This window comes from Hemiscyllium ocellatum, chromosome 4 (genome assembly GCF_020745735.1).
Source record: "Hemiscyllium ocellatum isolate sHemOce1 chromosome 4, sHemOce1.pat.X.cur, whole genome shotgun sequence".
Classification (NCBI taxonomy): Eukaryota; Metazoa; Chordata; class Chondrichthyes; order Orectolobiformes; family Hemiscylliidae; genus Hemiscyllium; species Hemiscyllium ocellatum.
This window is the reverse complement of record NC_083404.1, coordinates 139,997,738-140,019,239: the sequence shown is the minus strand read 5'-3', so window position 1 is coordinate 140,019,239 and position 21,502 is coordinate 139,997,738. Positions and strand designations below refer to the sequence as shown.

Genomic DNA, 21,502 nt, shown 5'->3' with positions numbered 1-21,502 from the left:
ATGTGGGATAATCTCAAACAAGAGGTCATAGAAATAGAGGTAGGCTCAAAACTAAGATGAGGAGAAAGAGTTGTGAATCTGTGGAACTCACTACCACAGAGTACAGTGCAGGCAGAATAAATCAACAGATTCAAGACGCAAATAGATATGTGTGTGATGATAAGGGGGGTAAAGGGCTAGGGAGAGCAAGCTGGAAAGTGGAGTTGAGACCAGGATAAGATCAGCCATGATCATGCTAAGTGGCGGAGAAGGCTTGAAGGGCTGAATTGCCTACTCCCGCTCCTAATTCCTATTTTCCCATGTTATATAAGAGATGTGTAATCTGATTTCATTGATGTTTGTGGGAAAAGTAGAGGACAAAAAAAAGAGCATTAGTAGACTGTTTGACCGATCAAGCCTAGTCTACCGGTCAGTATGGCAGATGGAGCTTAATGTGAGGTGCTGCATTTCGGAAAGGCAAATCAGGGCAGGACGTATACACTTAATGGTAAGGTCTTGGGAAGTGTTGCTGAACAGAGAGACCTTGGAATGCAGGTTCAGAATTCTTTGAAAGTGGAGTCTCGGGTACATAGGATAGTGAAGAAGGTGGTTAGTATGCTTTCCTTTATTGGTTAGTGCATTGAGTATAGGAGTTGGGAGGTCATGTTGCAGCTGTACGGGGCATTGGTTATGTCACTTTTGGAAAATTGTGTGCAATTCTGGTCCCCTTCCAATTGGAAGGGTGTTGTAAAACCTGAAAGAGTTCAGAAAAGATTTACAAGAATGTTGCCAGGTGGGAGGGTTTGAGCTATATGGAGTGGCTGAACAGGCTGGGGCTGTTTTCCCTGCAGCGTCAGAGGCTGAGAGGTGACCTTACAGAGGTTTATAAAATTATGAAGGGCATGGAAAGGGTAAATAGACATGGTCTTTTCCTTGGGTAGGTTGAGTCCAGAACATCAGGGCTTGGGTGAGAGGGGAAAGATTTGAAAGGGATCTAAGGGGGTAGCTCTTTCTCACAGGGTGGTATGTGTATGGAATGAGCTGCCAGAGGATATGGTGGAGGCTGGTACAATTAAGGCATTTATAAGACATTTAATAGACATTTGGGTGGGTATATAAATAGGAAGAGTTTAGAGGGATATGGGCCAAGTGCTAGATATATGGGCCAAATGGGATTAGATTAATCTAGGATATCTGGTTGGCATGGATGAGTTGGACCGAAGGGTCTGTTTCCGTGCTGTAAATCTCTATGACTCTATGAATATTGTCCGATCTTTTATCTCAACGCCAGATCCCACATATGCCCTCTACCCCTCGATACCTTTAGTGTCTAAAAATCTCTTTTTCTTCAATATTTTCACTAACATGGCCTCTACAGTATTTTGCGATAGAGACTTCCAATAGTTCACCTCCCGCTGAGTGAAGAATTTGCTTGCCATCACAGTCTTAAATGGCCTGTCCTAAAATTCTGAGACTATGACTCCCTGTTTTAGGCCCCACAACCATTTGCATGGAAGCATAATCCCAATCTCCACTATGTCCACTTCTATTAGAATTTTGTGTTTCCATGAGAAACCCTCTCATTTTTCTAACCTCCTTTGAATTCAGGCAGGGTTGACCTAATCTCTTGTCATACGCCAATCCTGTCATCCCAGGATTCAGTTTGGTTAACTATTGCTGAAATTCTGTGGCAGGTATATCTCTTCTTAGGAAATTAGGCAAAATGCATGCAGTAATGGTCTCACTAAGGTTCTGTAGAGCTGCAGTCAGGCATCCATGTGTTTGTATTCTAATCCCCTTGCAGTTAAAACTAATATGCCATTTTCTTTCCTAACTATTTTCTGCACCTGCATTTTGCTTTTAGTGGCTAGTGCACAAGAGCACCTAGTTGCACATCAATGTTTCCCAGTCTATCACCTATTAAATTATAATCTGCCATTCTGTTTTTCCCACCAAAGTGGATAACTTCAGATCCATCCACTTTGTACTGTTTTTGATTTGATTTATTGCTGTCACATGTACCGAAGTACAATGAAAAGTTTTGTTGTACAAGCAGATCATAACATTTAAGGACAAACAGACCAAAGGGTGTTTAGACAGAATGAGGCATACAAGATTATAGCTGCACAGGATGTGCACAAAAGCAAGATGAACATGAGATTTGAAATTAGAGAGGTCCATTCAGCAGTCTTAACAGCGGGGAAGAACTATTCTTGAACCTGTTAAGTTGATGTTTTTAAGCTTCTTTATCTTCTGGCCGACTGAAGACATTGGAAGAGAGTATAACTGGAGTCTGAAGGATCTTTGCCACAGAAAAACAGCCAACATCAATGAGAAGTGTAGGTGGAGTCCATGGATGGGAGGTTGGCTTGCATGATGGTCTGGCTGTCTTCACAATTTTGTTCAGTTTCTTCTTCCTCTCTTGGGCAGAGCAGTTGCCGTAACAAGCCATGATGCACCCAGATAGAATACTTTCTATGGTGCATTTGTAAAAGTTGGTGAAGGTTCTTCTGGACATGCAGAATATTCTAAGCCTCTTGAAGAAGAAGAGGTGTTGTTGCATCTTTGTGGGAGGACCAGGACAGATTGTTGGTTATCGTCACTCCTGCGAACTTGATGCTCTCAACCCTCTCCACCTCAGCTCCATTGATATAGATATAGGGTGTGTCCTCCTCCTTTCTTCCTGAAGTCAAAGGTTAGTTCTTTAGTTTTACTGACAGTAAGGGAGAGATTGTTATCTTTGCACCAAGCCTGTTGTCTCCTTCCTGTATTCTGACTCATCATTGTTTAATATCCGGCCTGCAGTGGTTGTGTTGTCAGTGAACTCGTTGATGGTGCTTGGACAAAATTTGGTCTCAGTCACGAGTGGACAGCAAGTTTGGGGGAGGGGAGGAGGGTGCGGTGGCTGAGTACGCATCCTTGTGGCACACCAGTGTTGAGGATTATCATGGAGGAAGTGCTGTTGTCTAACTTCAATGTGTCTGTCACATATTTGACAATACATTTACTTGAATGAATTGCCTTGAAGCTTCTTTACATTCTTCCCACCAATCCCATGTGGTTTTGTTTCATCTACAAATTCCTTTGTGAATAGCTGAAGCCCATCCACTAAACCCTGTGGTATTCTGCCAGTCACCACCTTCCACTTTGGAAAAGGTCCAATTATTCCTGATATTTTTGCTGTTTGCTAACCAATTCTTGATCAATACCAGTAACTTATCCATATTTCCAAGTGCTTTGATTTTGCACTCTAATCTCTCTATCAAAAGTTTTCTAAAAATCCAAATACATCACATCTACTGATTCTCACTTACCAGTTCTACTAGTTAAGTCTTCAAAAAAAACTCTAGTAGGTTGTTGATAAATCCATGTTGACTTTTGTATAAGTCTGTTAGTACTTTCTAAATGTTGTGTTATCCCATCCATGATTCATACTATTGATGCTGAGCTAACTGATTTTGTAATTTTGAGACTTCCCCCTTCCTCATTTTTAAATAGCAGGGTTGCATATGCTATCCTTAATTGCTGGGACAGTTCCAGAATCTATAGAATTTAACAGACGACAATCAATCCATCGCTCCTTCCTTTAGTACCCTAAGATGCAGATTATTAGGCACTGGGGGATGTATTAGTTTTCAGTCCCATTAATTACTCAGCATTACTCTTGTTGTAATTTATTTCATTCCTCAGCCTTCCTGAGAATTTATTTGGTTGTCTTCCATGAAGACAACTGAATCAGTTCTTTATTATTCTGCTGTTTCTTTGCTATCCATTTTATCATTGATGGCCAAGTGGTATTATTGTTGGTCGATTAATCCAGAGACCCAGATAGTGTTTTTGTGACCTGGGTTCAGATCCTGCCATGGCAGTTTGTGGAATTTTGAATTCAATTAGAATCTGGATTTAAGTGACTAATGATGACTATGCAACCATTGTTGACTGTCAGAAAAAGCCATCTGATTCACTAACTTCCTTTAGGGAATCTAACTGCTGTCCTTACCTGGTCTACACGTGATTCCAGACCTGCAACAATGTGGTTGACTCTTAACTGCCGAGAAGTGAAGGAGGAGGCAAGGAAACAGATTTGAGGCCCAGTGTAAATTGGTTGTTAATTTGGGTGAAAAAGAAATAGAGATATAAAATAAAATTGGTAGGACAGATTGGATGGCAAAACAAATGAAGATGTAAGGTAAAAGGAGATGATAATAGTACAAGTAAAGAAACACAAGATATGTCTAGCAGAGGTGTCAGTAGAAATAATAATAATCTCTTCTATCCAAAAATTTGGGTGCATTGGTTGTGATTTCAAATTGTTAAACTCATTAAATGCAAAAATCTGTGAAGTGCTTAGCTGAAAAACTAACTTCTGCTAAGCTTCCTTGAAACAGTGACAGAGCCCATAAACAGGAAATTGGGGTGAGAATTAAGATGAAAGGCAATCTGGAAGGTTTAGTCCTGTTTGCTGACTGAATGATTTAATAAATCAATCCCCCCCAATCCGCATTAGGACTCGTCATTGCAAAGGAGACCACATTGTGGGAAGCAAACTTCGTATTGTTATGGAGATGTGTTACCTAAAATATTAATTTATGCTGCCATAGGCTGGATGTATCAATTCATTAAATTATAAAACTATTGTTTGGGTGTGTGTCTCTTCAGCTTTACAAAGCAGAAGACATTGTCTGCAGCAGCAAAAACATTGCATTTGCAATAAACTGAAGTTGTTGTGGAGATACTTGAATTCACCTTCTGTGGAAAGTGACTTCAGTTATAGACAATCTGTGAACAATTTAAGACTGCAGAATTTGCTTTTGTGAGATTTTTGCAATGAAATGAGTTAATTATTTAAGAACCTTTTGTTGGTGAGGTGATGGCCTAGTGGTATTATCACTGGACTGTTAATGTAGTGACCCAGGTAATGTTATGGGGATCTGGGTTTGAATCCTGCACTAGCAGATTGTGGAATTGGAATTCAATTTTTTTTAAATCTGGAATTAAGAGTCTAATGAACACAATTCCATTGTTGATTGTCAGAAAAACCCTGCTGGTTCACTAATGTCCTTTTAGGGAAGAAAACTACCTTCCTTACCTGGTCTGGTTCATACATGACTCCAGATCCACAGCAATGTGGCTGACTCTTAAATACCAGATGACAGCAGAGTAGCAGGGCTACGCATGGGCTCCTGAGCAAGTCCGGTGCTCGTCTGCTCCCATCTGCTTGCTTTCTTTTTTTTTTCCCTTTTTCCTTTTGCTCTTTTTCTTTTTTGCTGTTTTTTTTCTTGTTTTTCTTTCCTTTTAAAGCCTTTGGCAGCGGGTTAATCAGTGGCATCGGCACAAGGGCAGATTCCCGTCGCTCTGACACAGTGAACACCATTGGAGGCGGTGGCAACAGCAAGGATATGGCTCCTCCCATCGTTTTGGGGCCAGTGGTGGCAGTAGTGAAGCTCCTCCAATGAGCGAAGATGGTGGCAGCAAAAACATGGATCCTCCCAGCACTTGATGTGAGACTTGTAAGCCGACCAAGACTCCAGGCCGTTACTAGGCCTGGTTATCTGCATTAGTGGTTCCAAACACCTTTTATAGAGATAAGACTTAGACTTTAAGGTGTGGATGTTTTTTCTTACCTTTTGGCTTTCTTTTATTTCTGTTGTTGATTTTTAAAAAAAGTTCTGGTTTTATAACCAAGATGGCAGCAGAGAATGACGACTTCGTACACTTTTCACGGTACTCATTTATTTCTATATTTGAGTGCACGTGACAATAAAAATTCTAATTCAAACTGCTCTCTGGTGATTAGGGAAGGACAACAAATGTTGGTCCAGCCAGTGTCATCCTCATCCCATGAATAAATAAAAACGATTTAAAGAACTTGATTGTTTATCGTACTGAGCTTTCTTGTCTAATTTTTAATTGGGATTATAACCTTTCTTTTTAAATTCAAGCTTTGTCATGTCTAGTGGAGGAGTGGGACTAGGAGAAGAATTAGTCCAACCTTCTGAAATGAAACAGTATACTAATTTGAAAGAATTTGGATGTGAGCATAAGAGGTATAGCTAGTAAGTTTGCAGGTGACACCAAAATTGGAGGTGTAGTGGACAGCGAAGAAGGTTACCTCCGATTACAACAGGATCTTGATTAGATGGGCCAGTGGGCTGAGAAGTGGCAGATGGAGTTTAATTCAGATAAATGCGAGGTGTTCCTTTTTGGGAAAGCAAATCTTATCAGGACTTATACACTGAATGGTAAAGTCCTAGGGAATGTTGCTGAACAAAGAGACCTTGGAGTGTATGTTCATAGCTCCTTGAAAGTGGAGTCCCAGGTAGATAGGATACTGAAGGCGGCGTTTGGTATACTTTATTGGTCAGAATATTGAGTACAGGAGTTTGGGAGGTCATGTTGCAGCTGTACAGGACATTGGTTAAGCCACTGTTGGAATATTGCATGCAGTTCTGGTCTCCTTCCTATCGGAAAGATGTTTTGAAACTTGAAAGGATTCAGAAAAGATTTACAAGGATGTTGCCAGGGTTGGAGGATTTGGGCTGAAGGGAGAGGTTGAACAGGCTGGGGCTGTTTTCTCTGGAGCGTTGGAGGCTAAGGGGTGACCTTATGGACATTTATAAAATCATGAGGGGCATGGATAGGATAAATAGACAAAGTCTTTTCCCTGGGGTGGGGGAGTCCAGACCTAGAGGACATAGGTTTAGTGGGAGAGGAGAAAGATGTAAGAGAGACCTAAGGGGCAACTGTTTCACAGAGGGTGGTGCGTGTGTGGAATGAGCTGCCGGAGGCTAGTACAATTGCAACATTTAAAAGGCATCTGGATGGGTATCTGAATAGAAGGGTTTGGAGGGATATAGGCTGTGTACTGGCAAGTGGAACTAGATTGGGTTAGGATATCTGGTCGGCATGGACGGGTTGGACCGAAGGGTCTGTTTCCGTGCTGTACATCTCAATTACTCTATAATTAGAAGTAATTAATAGTTAAATTTGGAAGGAGTGTTTTGTGCCTTGGACTGTATGAAGGAAGGAGATGAAAGAACTGGTGTTGCATCCGTGATGCAGGGGATGGTTCTGTATGATGGGATGATTTCCAGAATGGACAAAGGCTTATTCCTGGTCCATTTGGAATCCTTTGGGTGGGGAATCAGGAAGAACGTTGGTGGTTGTATCATGTTGGAACTGCAGAAATGGTAGGGCTAAGTTGTTGAAAGTGAATTTTACAAGACGCTGAGAATATTTTGCTCATCAGATCGTGTGCCAGCTCAAACAGACTAACTGGCTTCATAGGTTACAACAGTTCAACTGCTTCTCCATGTTAAAAATGCAAGCCACAAGATATCATTTCAGGGTCCTGAGGACAGGGTCCTTGGCCCAATTCTCAGTTACTTCATCAATGACCTTCCCACCACCTTAAAGTTCAGAGATGGGATGTGCAAACATCTATGAAGAATGTTCCGCGCTATTCTAGACCTCTCAGGTACTGAAGAAGTCCATGCCCAATTGCAGCAAGGCCTGGAATAACCTTCAGGTTTGGGGATGATAAGTGACAAGTAGTATTTGTGCCAAGCTGACTAGGTAATGACTATATCCAAAGGAGACATTCCAACCATCATGCATAACATTCAGTGGCATTACCATCACTGAATCCCCACAATCAACATCCTGGGGGTTACCGTTAACTAAAACTAAGTGCAGATGAATACTTTATTCTGCCCTTTTCGTCCTTCATCCCTCTCCCATATATGTCATTGAGGGGCTTATTTATTCTATTTATATATTTAACAATCTGATGAGTGTCAGTTGATGCTATTAGCCGTTTAGCATCCCACCAGGTCAGAGTTGCTGATTATCTGCAACCCTTCTATTTGCAGAAGGATATGATAAGCCAATAAAGCAAACATTCTACAAGCACCCATATTTAATATGCATGAGAAATACTGAACAAGGCAAGCAACGATTAAATGTTTCTTTAAAGATAGATGGGAGCGCAGTGAGTTTACTGATTGAATCTTATTTTGTTCGTGCTGCCATATCAATATGCCTGATATTGGATTGGATATCTTTGTTCGAGTTTATTAAGATTGATTTGGAATTGGACAGAGTAGCAATCTAGTTAAAATGACTAAAATGAATAAAATCCAAATGTAAAGGAAATCCAGCATCTATTGGACCTTTGCCAAATATAGCTATCGGTGCAGCATAATGAACCATTAGAATCACTGTCTCAACCAATTCAAGATCTGAAATGAATTGAATGGTGGAGAACATGCCATTTGATCAGATGCAAATATCCCACTGGATGCTGACACAGCTTCCAAAGATCTGAATACTCAATGCTGAGGATGTGTAGACTTTTGAGGTGAAGTTGTTGCCACTAAGCCTAGTAGCATTCCACAGTAATAGGGATATAAAATTTCATTACCTTTAATATCACACATTTATAATTTGAGAATTTTTGTATTGTCTATCATGGTTGTGAACTTTTCATTTGTTAGCTCATTTGAAAACCAGTGTGAATTTCACTTTGTGGCAGGACATTCTCTGTTCTTATAGCACTATTCTTTAATGTACAAAAGTAGTCTTTGTTTCTGCCTTCAGCCTCTTGCTGCTGACGTTTAAGTTTATGCTTACACAAACTGATAAAAATAGTTTCTCATAATTGCTTGTCAAAGCATCATCTTGTCCTTCAGTGCCCTAGTGAAAAAAGCTCATCTTCTGAAGTGTATCCTAAACCTCTTATAACTAAATGAAATGATCTCCTCTTATCCCTGTGTTACATCTATTACATTTCTTCACCCACAGTATAAATGCTGCAACTTCCTTATAGAAGGGCAACCACAACTCGACAATTTTGTTTCAAACTGCCTTTGAATAAATTATTTATACTTGATTCAAAGTTGGTTTCCTGTTCAAAAATGAATTACTTTATGTTTTGAATTGAGCAATGTAATTTAAATAGAAATTTAGTGGCTCTAAAATTTTATATTAAAGATGCAACTTTAGAATTTGAGAGTGTCCATGAAAAATACTTTTCTCCTTTTTATATTATTTGCAAAACCAAAGATCTGATTTAATTTATTGATTATGTAAACTTTTCCCTGTCTTTGCCTCATCTCGTTTGTTGAACCTCTGCTGTTTGTCATGCATTGAGTGTCTTTCTGCCAGACATCCCACTTTGCATAAGCTTGAGCTCATCCAAACATTTGCTGCACTTGTACCAAGTTCATTTCATCCAACACCCCAGTGCTTGCCAGGTTTGTACATTGGCTCCCAGTCCAACATTTATTTGCTTGTTTAAAAAAAACTCATTTTTATTTTCAAATCCATCTATGACCTCATCTCTATTAGTGTAATTTTTTCCAGCCCCAGAGCCCTCTGAGATCTTTGTATTAATCAAATCCATCCTCTAGTACATCAATGCTTTCCATCATTCTATCGCTAGCAGCTGTGCTCTCAGCCTCTAGTCCATAAATCCTGGAATTCCTTTTCTATGCCTCTGACTCTCTACTTCATCCTTGTCATTTAAGACATCCCACAGGATTCAGCACCTTGACCAAGCTTTGAGTAACTTGATTTAAAATTTTGTTAACTCTTCATTTGTTAAATACATTACATTAATGCAAGTTACCGTTAAAGTTAGTGCTGAGGAATTCAAATTATTAAGCTGTACAATTTAAGAATCTATAGGATCCCTTTCTACCTCATCATTGAAACTTTTTGCTATAAAACTTCAAATGTCCATATTTGTATAGATCTTTGGAAGAATGACCATTTTAACATTCTGATGTATTACTTTGATCCCCAGAGTGCAGTATTTTACACAATTTGGACCAAGTCCTAGTCAATGCCTTTAAATCCAACGCAACATTATGACTACAAATCCACTATGGTTAATTACAGGAAGAGATCATTACTAAAATTGAATGAGCGATATGAGCTGTTTCCTGGCATATTTTGTGCTTTTGGAATTTGCCAAATTCTACAGTTTCCTAAACATATTATTCAAAGAACTAATTTTTCGTACCTAAGGCATTGTATGTGAACCAGTTGTAGCACAATAGATGTTCCATCTGAATTCTCCTTATCAGTAAGTTTAATTTTGCTACTCCTGCTTATTAAGGACAAGATTTTATTGAAAAAAATAGTCTATCAATAGTTGCAAACACAAAGTAATTTCATAACAGAAGAACGTATATCACAGGCTATTGTGGATTCTCGAGATTTATTCTCGAGGAGGCAACGCTTGATCGACCATCAATCTTTGTGTATTTCTTGCCATGGGTCTCAGTTGTGTTTCTCAAATAGCAAAGTTATCTGACCATTAGGAAGGACCAAAGCTGACCATTATTGGGCTCTTTAAGCTTGTTACACCGTGTTAAAATTGTCTTTTTTCCCTTTTGCTGAACAGATTGATATGCAGAGGCCCAGTGCATTGGATGTTGACAGACTCCAAAGACAAATCATCATTGCAGACTGCCAGGTCTATCTTGCTGTACTTTCCTTTGTAAAGCAGGAGCTTTCTGGTATGTTGTCATTTTAGGTTAATATTATTATTTAAATTTTTCTGTATTGAAAGTGTAATGTAAGGTGTGTGATTTATTCATTTTTGATATCATTTATTTTTGTATTTGGAGCATGAGCTAGTGGCATGTGGGTTTTGGTTTGTATCTATGAAAGCGTTTAACTCCTAAACCTTTCTGAAGTCATGGTTTTGGATGTGGGTTTGCTCGTTGAGCTGGAAGGTTCATTTTCAGACATTTTGTCACCCTACTAGGTAACATCTTCAGTGAGTCTCCAGGTGAAGCACTGCTGCTGATTCCTGCTCTCTATTTATATGTTTGGGTTTCTTGGGTTGGTGATGTCATTTCTTGTGGTGATGTTATTTCCTGTTCTTTTTCTCAGGGGGTGGTAAATGGGGTCTAACTCGATGTGTTTGTTGATAGAGTTCCGGTTGGAATGCCATGCTTCTAGGAATTCTCATGTGTGTCTCTGTTTGGCTTGTCCTAGGATGGATGTGTTGTCCCAGTCAAAGTAGTGTCCTTCCTTATCTGTATGTAAGGATATTAGTGAGAGAGGGTCATGTCATTTTGTGGCTAGTTGATGTTCATGTATCCTGGTGGCTAGTTTTCTGCCTGTTTGTCCAATGCAATGTTTGCTACAGCCTTTGCACGGTATTTTGTAAATGACATTAGTTTTGCTTGTTGTCTGTATAGGGTCTTTCAAGTTCATGAGCTGCTGTTTCAATGTGTTGGTGAGTTTGTGGGCTACCATGATGCCAAGGGGTCTGAGTAGTCTGGCAGTCATTTCCAAGATGCCTTTGATGTAGGTGAGAGTGGCTAGGGTTTTTGGACCTGTCTTGTCTGCTTGTTTGGGTTTGTTGCAGAGAAATCTGCGGACTGTGTTCATTGGGTTCCCATTCTTTTTGAATACACTGTATAGGTGAATTTCCTCTGCTCTGCGTAGTTCCTCTTGGCTCGTTGACATAATGTTCTGATGCAACTCCGTTTGTGGTTGTTGGGATGATTGCTTCTGTATTTGGTCTGTATGTGTTGTTTTCCTGTAGTTGCTGGTTTGAAGTTCCCCATTGGCTGTTCGCTGTGCTGTGACATCTAGGAATGGCAGTTTGTTGTTGTTTTCCTTCTCTTTAGTGAATTTTATGCCAGGTAAGGGTATTATTGATGATCTTGAAGGTTTCCTGTAATTTGTTTTGTTTAGTGATGACAAAGGTGCCATCCACATAGCGGACCCAGCGTTTGGATTGGATGGTTGGCAGAGCTATTTGTTCGAGTCTCTGCATTACTGCCTCTGCTAAGAATCCTGATATCGGAGATCCCATGGATGTTCCGTTGGTTTCTCTGTAGGTTTTGTTGTTGAAGGTGAAGTGTGTGGTTAGGCAAAGGTCCACTAGCTTAATGATGCTGTCCTTGCTGATGACGTTAGTGGTGTTTGGTGTATGTGTCTTTGGTCTTCTAACAGTGTGGTCAGTGTTTCCATGGCCAGGTTAATGTTGATTGATGTAAACAGGGCTGTTACACCAAAGAAGACCATTATTTCATCCTCTTCTTTCTTGGTGTCTTTGGTCTTCAGGAATTCTTGGGTGGAGTGGATGGAGTGGTATGAGTCTTCTACTAAGTGTTTTAGTCTTTGGTGTAGCTCCTTTGCCAGTCTGTAAGTCGGTGTTCCAGTTAGCAAGTCTATGGGTCTGAGGGGGGCTCCTGGTTTGTGAATTTTGGGTAATCTGTAGAAGGGTGGTGTGTTGGATCTGTCTGGTTTCATTTTTTGGAAGTCGGTCTTATTGATTTCTCCAGATTTCTGAAGTTTCTCTACAGACAACAAGCAAAATTAGTGTCATTTACAAAATATCGTGCAAGGACTGTAACAGACACTACATTGGACAAACAGGCAGAAAACTAGCCACCAGGATACATGAACATCAACTAGCCACAAAATGACATGACCCTCTCTCACTTGTATCCTTACATACAGATAAGGAAGGACACTATTTTGACTGAGACAACACATCCATCCTAGGACAAGCCAAACAGAGACACACATGAGAATTCCTAGAAGCATGGCATTCCAACTGGAACTCTATCAACAAACACATCGAGTTAGACCCCATTTACCACCCCCTGAGAAAAAGAACAGGAAATGACACCACCACAAGAAATTATATCACCAACCCAAAGAAACCCAAGCATATAAACAGCAGCAGTGCTTCATCCAGAGGCCCATTGAAGATGTTACCTAGTAGGGTGATGAAACGTCTGAAAATGAACCTTGCAGCTCAGCAAGCAAACCTACATTCAGAACCGCAACCTGAGCTACAAATCTTCTCAAAACACGCAAAGTCATGTTTTTTTTTAAGAAAAATATTGAGAGATGATGTTCTTGGAGGCTAATGGGAATTTGTTTATATTGAGAGAATTTATGAATGAGCAAAGTTAACATTGTAGTGCATTAGGCTTAGGAAGGATGTGAAAATGTTTTATTTTTGGCTTGGGGAATGTTCCATAGCTTGAAAAAGACCTATAGTTTCAGTTCAGTTTTCTGAAGTCTAGTTGAAGCTGACAAAAAAGTTAAAGAACTGAAGGGGCTGGAAATGAGAAACAAAAATAACAATTACTGAAAAGAACTCAGCAATGGGGAGGCGATGGCCGAGTGACATTAACACTGAACTGTTAATTCAGAGACCCAGATAACGTTCTGAGTACACAGGTTTGAATCCCGCCACGGCAGATGGTGGAATTTGAATTCAATAAAATTCTGGAATTAAAAATCTGTTAATGACCATGCTTCCATTGTCAATTGTCAGAAAAACCCATCTGGTTCATTAATGTCCTTTAGGGAAGGAAATTACCATCCTTACCTGGTCTGGCCTACATGTGGCTCCAGACCCATAGCAATATGGTTGACTCTGAACTAACCTCTGGACAGTTAGAGTTGGGCAATTAAATGCCAGAGACACTTAAATGAATAAATTAAAAAGAAACTCTGGCAGCATCTGTAAAGAGAAAGCAGAGTCACTGTTTGGGTCCAGTGACCTTTCTTCAGAATTGTTGTGTATCTATTTTTTGTTCAAGTGGGAGCTGGATATGTCAAGTCATTTCTCCTGAAGAAGGCAACATGGGGCTCAGTGGTTAGCACTGCTGTCTCACAGCACCAGTAACCCCAGTTTGATTCTGCCCTCTGGTGACGATCAGTGTGGAGTTTTCACATTCTCGCTGTGTTTGCATGGGTTTCGTCCAGGTGCTCCAGTTTCCTATCACTATCCAAAAATGTGCAGATTAGGTGCTTTGGCCATGCTAGATTGCCCTTAGTGTCCTGGGATGTGAATTAGCCATGGGAAATGCAGGGTTTTGGGAATAGGGTAGGGAGGTGGTTCTGGGTGAGGTGCTCTTGAGAGGGTTGGTGTGAACTTGATAGGCCAAATGGCCTGCTTCCACACTGTATGAATTCTATGAATCTATGAAGTGAGATTGTTTAGAATGGTTAAGAAATGTGTTGCCTAATTGTAAGAAATTTAGTTTGGAAGTTCTTGTGTTTGGTTAAAATCCTGAATGGATTATTTGAAGCTGAGCAAGTCTAAGCTCAGCTGTACGAAGATTCAAGAAAGAGGCTATATAATTCTTGAGGCTGGGAGTTGAAACAGCAATTCAGTTGAGCTCCAAGGATGTAGTTAAAAAGGAATTCTCTCTGCTGTGAGTACTGCAAAGGAGTGCATATAGAATTGATGGGATTGTGTTTTACAGTGCATTTGGAAATCTTGAAAATTAATTTGTATGAAAACAGTTTGACTTGTTCTGTTTTGATTTTATTTCTTTCACATAAGAAACTTCTCTCTCATTTTTAAAACTAAATCTACAGGACTATATTTGTGTTTCAGTAAAAGTCCATGGAATTAAAACAAAAGGAAGAAAAAAATATATCAAGCCAGATTTCAGTCTGAGATCTGAATTGTCCAGTAATACCATCAACTAGGATCATAAGGGTCATTTAGATATTCTTCAGAAGCTTCTATTTGTAATGGTTCCCACTAGTGCTTTGAAAATTGAAGAATAAAAGCCCCTATATTCTGTATTTCCTTTAATTTTTTTATATATGTTCCTGCCTCTGGCATCTCTGTGGAGTTCTTGCTAGTCTGTCTGAGCAGGGAGGATTATCTGTATACATTTATATTGGAGGTAGATTGTGTAGCTTTTTCTGTACTAATGTAACTTGGCTGGTCCATTTATTGGTGGGAGGAACTGGGTTGGGCTACACTTAAGCATATGGGATTTATTAAGTAGGAAGGACACCTCTGCAACTAAAAGATCGCAGGAAATAGAAGAAGAAAAGATTATTTGGCACCTTGTGTCTGCTCCACCATTCAAAGTGATCATGACTGATTCAGGGCTTCAACTTCACTTTCCTGCTCACTCCAAATGCTCCTTGATTTCCCAAGTTATCAAACATCCCAGTTTTATCCCAGCCTTAAATACATTCAATGATAAAGCATCCTGAGGGAGAGAATTCCAAGTATTCACAACCCTTTGAATGAAGTAATTTCTCTCACATGTAAGGTATGTTCTTGGGATTGTAAATGCAACCAAAGTGAAAGGTTGATAGGTGAAGTTGGTTAAAAAGAATTGATTAGTAATATCTGGTTTAATGTCATATTTTTAAATTAAGCTTCAGAGATTAGTGGGCGGCATGGTGGTACAGTGGTTAGCACTGCTGCCTCACAGTGCCAGAGACCCGGGTTCAGTTCCCGCCTCAGGCGACTGACTGTGTGGAGTTTGCACATTCTCCCTGTGTCTGCGTGGGTTTCCTCCGGGTGCTCCGGTTTCCTCCCACAGTCCAAAGATGTGCGGGTCAGGTGAATTGGCCATGCTAAATTGCCCGTAGTGTTAGGTAAGGGGCAAATGTAGGGGTATGGCTGGGTTGCGCTTCGGCGGGTCAGTGTGGACGTGTTGGGCCGAAAGGCCTGTTTCCACACTGTAAGTAATCTAATCTAATCTAATTATAAGTACTGAAGTACATCTGTGTCTTTGGGCCTATGAGTGACATTGGTGCCAATACAATTTTATCCCAAGTGTCAGAAGTCACATGACACCAGGTGATAGTCCAACAGGTTCATTTGAAATCTCAAGGTTTCGTAGCATGCCCCTTCATCAGATGAAGCGCAGAGAGGCACATAAGCACAGAATTTACTGCAGAGAGATCAAAAGATCATACAGATGGTGTGAGAGGAATGTTGAAAGATTGAATAATAAGTCCTTGGAGGTGATCAAAAGTGTCAGACAGTGTGAGTAAAGTGTCAACAACTGATTCAACCATTTGGTTCGTCTCCAGCGCCACTTTGTTAATCTTTTGTAATTAACTCTCTGCCTCAATTAATCATATAATAGGTTATCCTTCCCTTGCTTTTCAGCTGTTGACACCTTACTCACACTATCTGACACTTCTGATCACCTACAAAGACTAATCATTCAAACTTTCAACACTCCACTCACACCATTTGTTTGGTCTTTTGATCTCTGTCCTGCAAACTCTGTGCCTATGAGCCTCTCTGTGCTTCACCTGATGAAGGTGCAACGTTTCAAAAGCCTGTGATTTCAAATATATTGTGCTGGACTATAATCTGGTATCATGTGATTTCTGACCTTGTTCACCCCAGTCCAACACCGGCATCTGCACACCATCTCACTATGCAGTAGTTGTCAGCATTTTTGCCACATTTCCAGCTGGCCATGACTGATCAAGAGGTGTCTGTACTGAGTATGAAATACAAAATAGATTGGCGGCGTGTGGGGGAATGAGGGGATAACTATTCATCTTCCTGCAGCAGGATGACTTTCGTGTTTCTTGGTTATCTTAGACAATTTAGCTTCATTTTGCCACAATTGAGGTGTAAAACTAAGTGTTGCTTCTAAAAGGTTGACAAAGATTTTGTTTCTTTCCTTCCAAACTAAAGCGTATATTAAAGGTGGATGGATCCTTCGAAAAGCATGGAAAATTTACAATAAGTGTTATGCAGAAATTGATGCACTACAGATGATGCATAAAAAAAGATCTCAGGAATCTCTGACGTCTGATCGGGCTAATGATAACCATATTCCTGCTGTATCTCTACAAGAAGAAGCATTAAGTAGACTGAAAGGTGCTGTCAGCTTTGGCTATGGGCTTTTCCATCTTTGTATATCAATGGTACCTCCTAACCTGCTGAAAATCATCAACTTACTGGGGTTTCCTGGAGACCGTCTGCAGGGATTATCTTCCCTAATGTATGCAAGTGAAAGTAAGGACATGAAGGCTCCATTAGCTACGTGAGTACATGTATCAAGTACTTTATTTTCCTTTAAAAATGTTAATAATTGCACCAATTGCATGATCCATTTGTGAAAATATACCTCTTGTTTTCATAGCACATGGAATATCTTTCCTGCTCACTTTGTGGAGGTTATTGCAGTGGTTCAGGGGAGGGAACACGCTGGGTAAAATTAAGGCAGGTTAGCTTATTGGTCATCTCTGTGCTCTGATTTTATTTTGGCACAAGCCATTAGCATTTGCGGATGCTGATCTTGTGTCAAGTCGAACAAGTGAAACAAAATCGATCTTGGTCGAGCAAATGTTTCACAACCTCATATCCATGTTGCTATTTGTCCCCCTTTTTTTAAGCTGTGTTATCCTCCATAAGCAACTGTTACATCATCAAAATACTCAAATCAAGTTAGTTAAATTCAGTTCACCTCTAATTAATGCTGTGCTGACATTCCTTTTCTGCTGTTGGTCCTTGATTGTCATTTCTAAAGACCTTTCCGCCACCTAGGCTTAATTGGCTGGTTTGTAGTTGTAGGGTTTATCCTTGCATCCTCTTTGCAACAAGAGTGTAACATTTTCAATTCTCCAGTTCTGATATCAGATATGTCTGAGAAGTAGTGAGGATTGTGGTCATACCTCCATTATATCCACTCTTCAACATTCCTAACACTTCAAGAAAGAGACTGATTCCTGTTAATTCCAGTGGATTCAAAGATCCTGCAAAGAGCCCCCAATTGTTATGAATCAGCTGATAATATTATTTGACAATTCTGATTTCAACTGAAATCTGACTTGATTTTGTCATGTTTTGTTTATTTTGGTTTTAGTGAGTTGATTTCTCACTGCAACTTAAGTATGCAATGTTACAGATTTTACTTTCATGATAAAACAGAATTTCACTAGCTCAACAATTGTGTAAGATAGACTAAACCAAAACCCTTACTTTTAACATAAGTTCAAAGAGTTTTAAATACATAGTAAATGTATAATCCCAATAAAACCAAAACACTACAAATTCCAAAAAAAATCTCAAAAAGCATTCCATGTTCAGTACTCTCACCAGAGGAACTAAATTGTCCTAAAATATCAGGAGGCTTAAGGAACTATGACTTGAACCTCAAGTCTGGAAACAATGATATCTTTTTCTTGGAGCTTTAATATATGTGACCTTAAATGCACTCAAGTTCAAGTAACCTCTTATGGTTTTTATCCTAATATATCTGGGATTATCACTAGCTCCTTACTCTAATGTAATCTAATTTTACTACATTCTTGGGATCATCTGCTGTACACAATTACCGCAATCCTAGGTCTTCTCAGTACTGCTCAAAAACAGATAAACCAAGCTATAAGTTTAAAAAAATTTTGGCTAGAAATTTCTAACATACCTTAAAGTACAATTAGTTTGCTTGCTAAGTCGTAAGACATCCTAAGGTGGACGAACAAAATATACAAAAACCATTAATGCTGCTAAAGAAACACTTTCAAACTTTTAAAAGGAATTGCAAGTTACAGAACTATTTACAAGTTCATAATTAAATTTAGTCACAAAAAAAACTTGTGTTATTTACCCAGATTAAAATGTATATGAATCCATTTAAATCATAGTACGTTCCTATGATGATGCCTTCTGTATGCATTGTAAAACAATTTGCAACTACATTTTGGACATTGAGAAATGAGACATCTAAACCCTCCTTTATATTTAAATATCTATAACTCACAGTGTTCACTAAATGTTAGTGGATATTTGGATGTTGGCTTGTGAACCGGCACAACTGTAGCCCGAAGAGAAACAATTCTTTCAATCTTGCATTTCCTGCTTTCTAATTCTGGCATCTTAATTTTTAACAGGTGAATATCTAACTCCCTATTTTAAAAACTTTTATAGAACATTACAGTGCAGTACAGCCCTTCAGTCCTCAATGTTGTGCCGACTTGTGAAACCAATCTGAAGCCTATCTAACTTAGACTATTCCATTCTCATCCAAATGCCTATCCAATGACCATTTAAAGTCCTGTAAAGTTGGCAAGTCTACAACTGTTGCGAGCAGTGCATTCCACATCCCTACTACTCTCTGAGTAAAGGAACTACCTTTAACATCTGTCCTATATCTGTCATCTCTCAGTTTGAAGCTATGCCCTCTCACGCTAGCCATCACCATCTGAGGAAAAAGGCTGTCACTATCCACCCAATCTAACCCTCTGATTATCTAATATGTCTTAATTAACACCTCTCAACCTTTTTCTCTTTAACGAAAATAGCCTCAAATCCGTCAACCTTTCCTCCATAAGACCTTCCCTCCATACCACGCAACATCCTAGTAAATCGCCTGTGAACCCTTTCCAAAGGTTCTACATCCTTCCTATAATAGGGTAATCAGAACTACATGCAATACTTGGAAAGTGCGGCCGCACAGAGCTTTGTAGAGCTGCAGCATGACCTCATGGTTCCAAAATTCGATTCCTCTACTAATAAAAGCTAACGCACTGTATGCCTTCTTAACAGTCCTATCAAAGAGGGTGGCAACATTGAGGAATTGAGCACATGCACCAAGATCTCTCTCCTCCTCAATACTACCAAGAATCTGGCCATTCGCCCAGTCCTCTGCATTCCTCTTACTCCTTCCTTTCTGCATTAAACTCCATTTGCCACCTCTCAGCCCAGCTCTGCAGTGTATCTATGTCCCTCTGTAACCCACAACATCCTTCGGCACTATCCACAACTGTACTGACCTTAGTGTCATCTACAAATTTGCTAACCCATCCTTCTACGCTCTCATCCGGGTTGTTAATAAAAGTGACAAACAGCAGTGGACTCAGAACAGATCCTAGCAGTACACCGCTAGTAACTGAACTGCAGAATGAACATTTCCCATCAACCCACCACCCTCTGTCTTCTTTCAGCAAGCCAATGTCTGATCCAAGCTGTTAAATCACCGTCAATCCCATATCTCCATATTTTGTGCAGTAGCCTACCATAGGGAACCTTATCAAATGCCTTACTGAAATCTGTATACACCACATCAACGGCTTTACCCTCATCCACCTATCTGGTCACCTTCTCCAAGAACTCAGTAAGGTTTGTGAGGCACAACCTACCTTTCATGATATCGTATTAACAATCCTTAATCAATTTATTTCTATCTCAGATGATTATAAATCCTAACTCTTCTAACCTTTTCCAACACTTTACCCACAACCGAAGTAAGGCTCACTGGTCAATAATTACCAGGGTTGTCTCTACTCCCTTCTTGAACAAGGGAACAACATTTGCTATCCTCCAGTCTTCTTGTACTATTCATGTACACAGAAATATTATGATGTCTCTTAATGTACGGTGCAGAGCTGCTAACCATAGCCCTGCTTGGCTAATGCATCTAATTTTTAGTTGCTTCCAGATTCATGTTATAAAACAGCCACTTATCTTTGATCTGAATTTGACCAATATGTTGTAAAAAGTAACTATCATTGTTTACAATATGAGTTTTGTTTGTCGGGAACCTGTGGTCAGACCAAGTACGGAGTGTTGACTAGGAATCCTTGGTGTTATTGGGAATGTCAGCTCAGCTGCTTTCCTATAGTGAAATCATTATGTTAGATCTAGGGTTCTCTATCACCTACAGTGTTTTAAGCAATCCAGAATTGGAAGTTTAGAATTATGGATGAGCAAATACAGAAATAGCTAAAAGCTAGTGGGCAAGTATAAAAAAAAATTAAAAGGATAATGGGAGTTTGGAGTTGCCTTGTGATCTGGAATACAAGGGATGGAAGTCAAGCTATCATTGTTTAAAGCTCTGATTAGACCCACACATGACACGAAGAAAAAAATATTTATGCAGTGAATTGTAATCTGGAACTTGCTGTTAGAAAGGCCAGTGGAAGTGAATTCACAAGTAACTTTCAAAAGGGAACTGAAGAAATAATTGTAGGGCTATGGGGAAAGAACTAAATGGGATTCATTCATGCACCTGTCAAAGAGGTGCATGTACCTGATGAGGCGAATGGCCTCCTCCTATGCTAAGACCATAAACCATGGCAAATAAAAGTCATTCAGCTTATCAAGTCATGAAATCATGGCTGATCTAATAATCTCCAATCCACTTTTCTGCCTTTTCCCTATAACACTTGATTCCCTCTCAGATTAAAAATCTGTCTCACCCTTGAAATACACATTGACACAGCCTCTACACTTTTGCCATAAAGAATTCCACAGCTTTACTAACCTCCTGAGAGAAGAAATTCCTTCTCCTCTCTGTATAAATAAATGACTCCTCACTCTGAGATCGTGCAGTCTGGTCCTAGATTCTCCCACAAGGGGAAACCATCTCTCAGCATCTTTAATGTCAAGCCTGTAAAAATCTTGCATCTTTCAATGAGGTTGCTTCTCATTCGGTTAAATTCCAACCCACTTAATATCTTCTTAAAAACAGTCTCTGCATACCTGTTGGAGAAAGTGAGGACTGCAGATGCTGGAGATCAGAGCTGAAAATGTGTTGCTGGAAAAGCGCAGCAGGTCAGGCAGCATCTAAGGAACAGGAAAATAGACGTTTTGGGCATGAGCCCTTCTTCAGGAATGAGGAAAGTGTGTCCAGCAGGCTAAGATAAAGGGTAGGAAGGAGGGACTTGGGGGAGGGGCGTTGGAGATGCGATAGGTGGAAGGAGGTCAAGGTGAGGGTGATAGGCCGGAGTGGGGTGGGGGCGGAGAGGTCAGGAAGAA

The 21,502-nt window shown here is 39.9% G+C and overlaps 1 protein-coding gene across 3 annotated transcripts in view; it reads left to right on the top strand.

The window, feature by feature from the left end:
- The window catches only part of ttc39c (tetratricopeptide repeat domain 39C), a 108,382-nt gene that overhangs the window by 48,735 nt on the left and 38,145 nt on the right, over positions 1–21,502 (top strand). For 2 of the 3 annotated variants that reach the window (XM_060823914.1, XM_060823917.1), the window contains 2 exons: positions 10,388–10,502; positions 16,436–16,787. In XM_060823914.1, the coding sequence (XP_060679897.1) occupies positions 10,388–10,502; positions 16,436–16,787 (467 nt within the window). Of the gene's footprint in view, positions 1–5,408; positions 5,490–10,387; positions 10,503–16,435; positions 16,788–21,502 lie in introns of those variants that run through there. The other variant, XM_060823916.1, reaches the window with a different exon arrangement.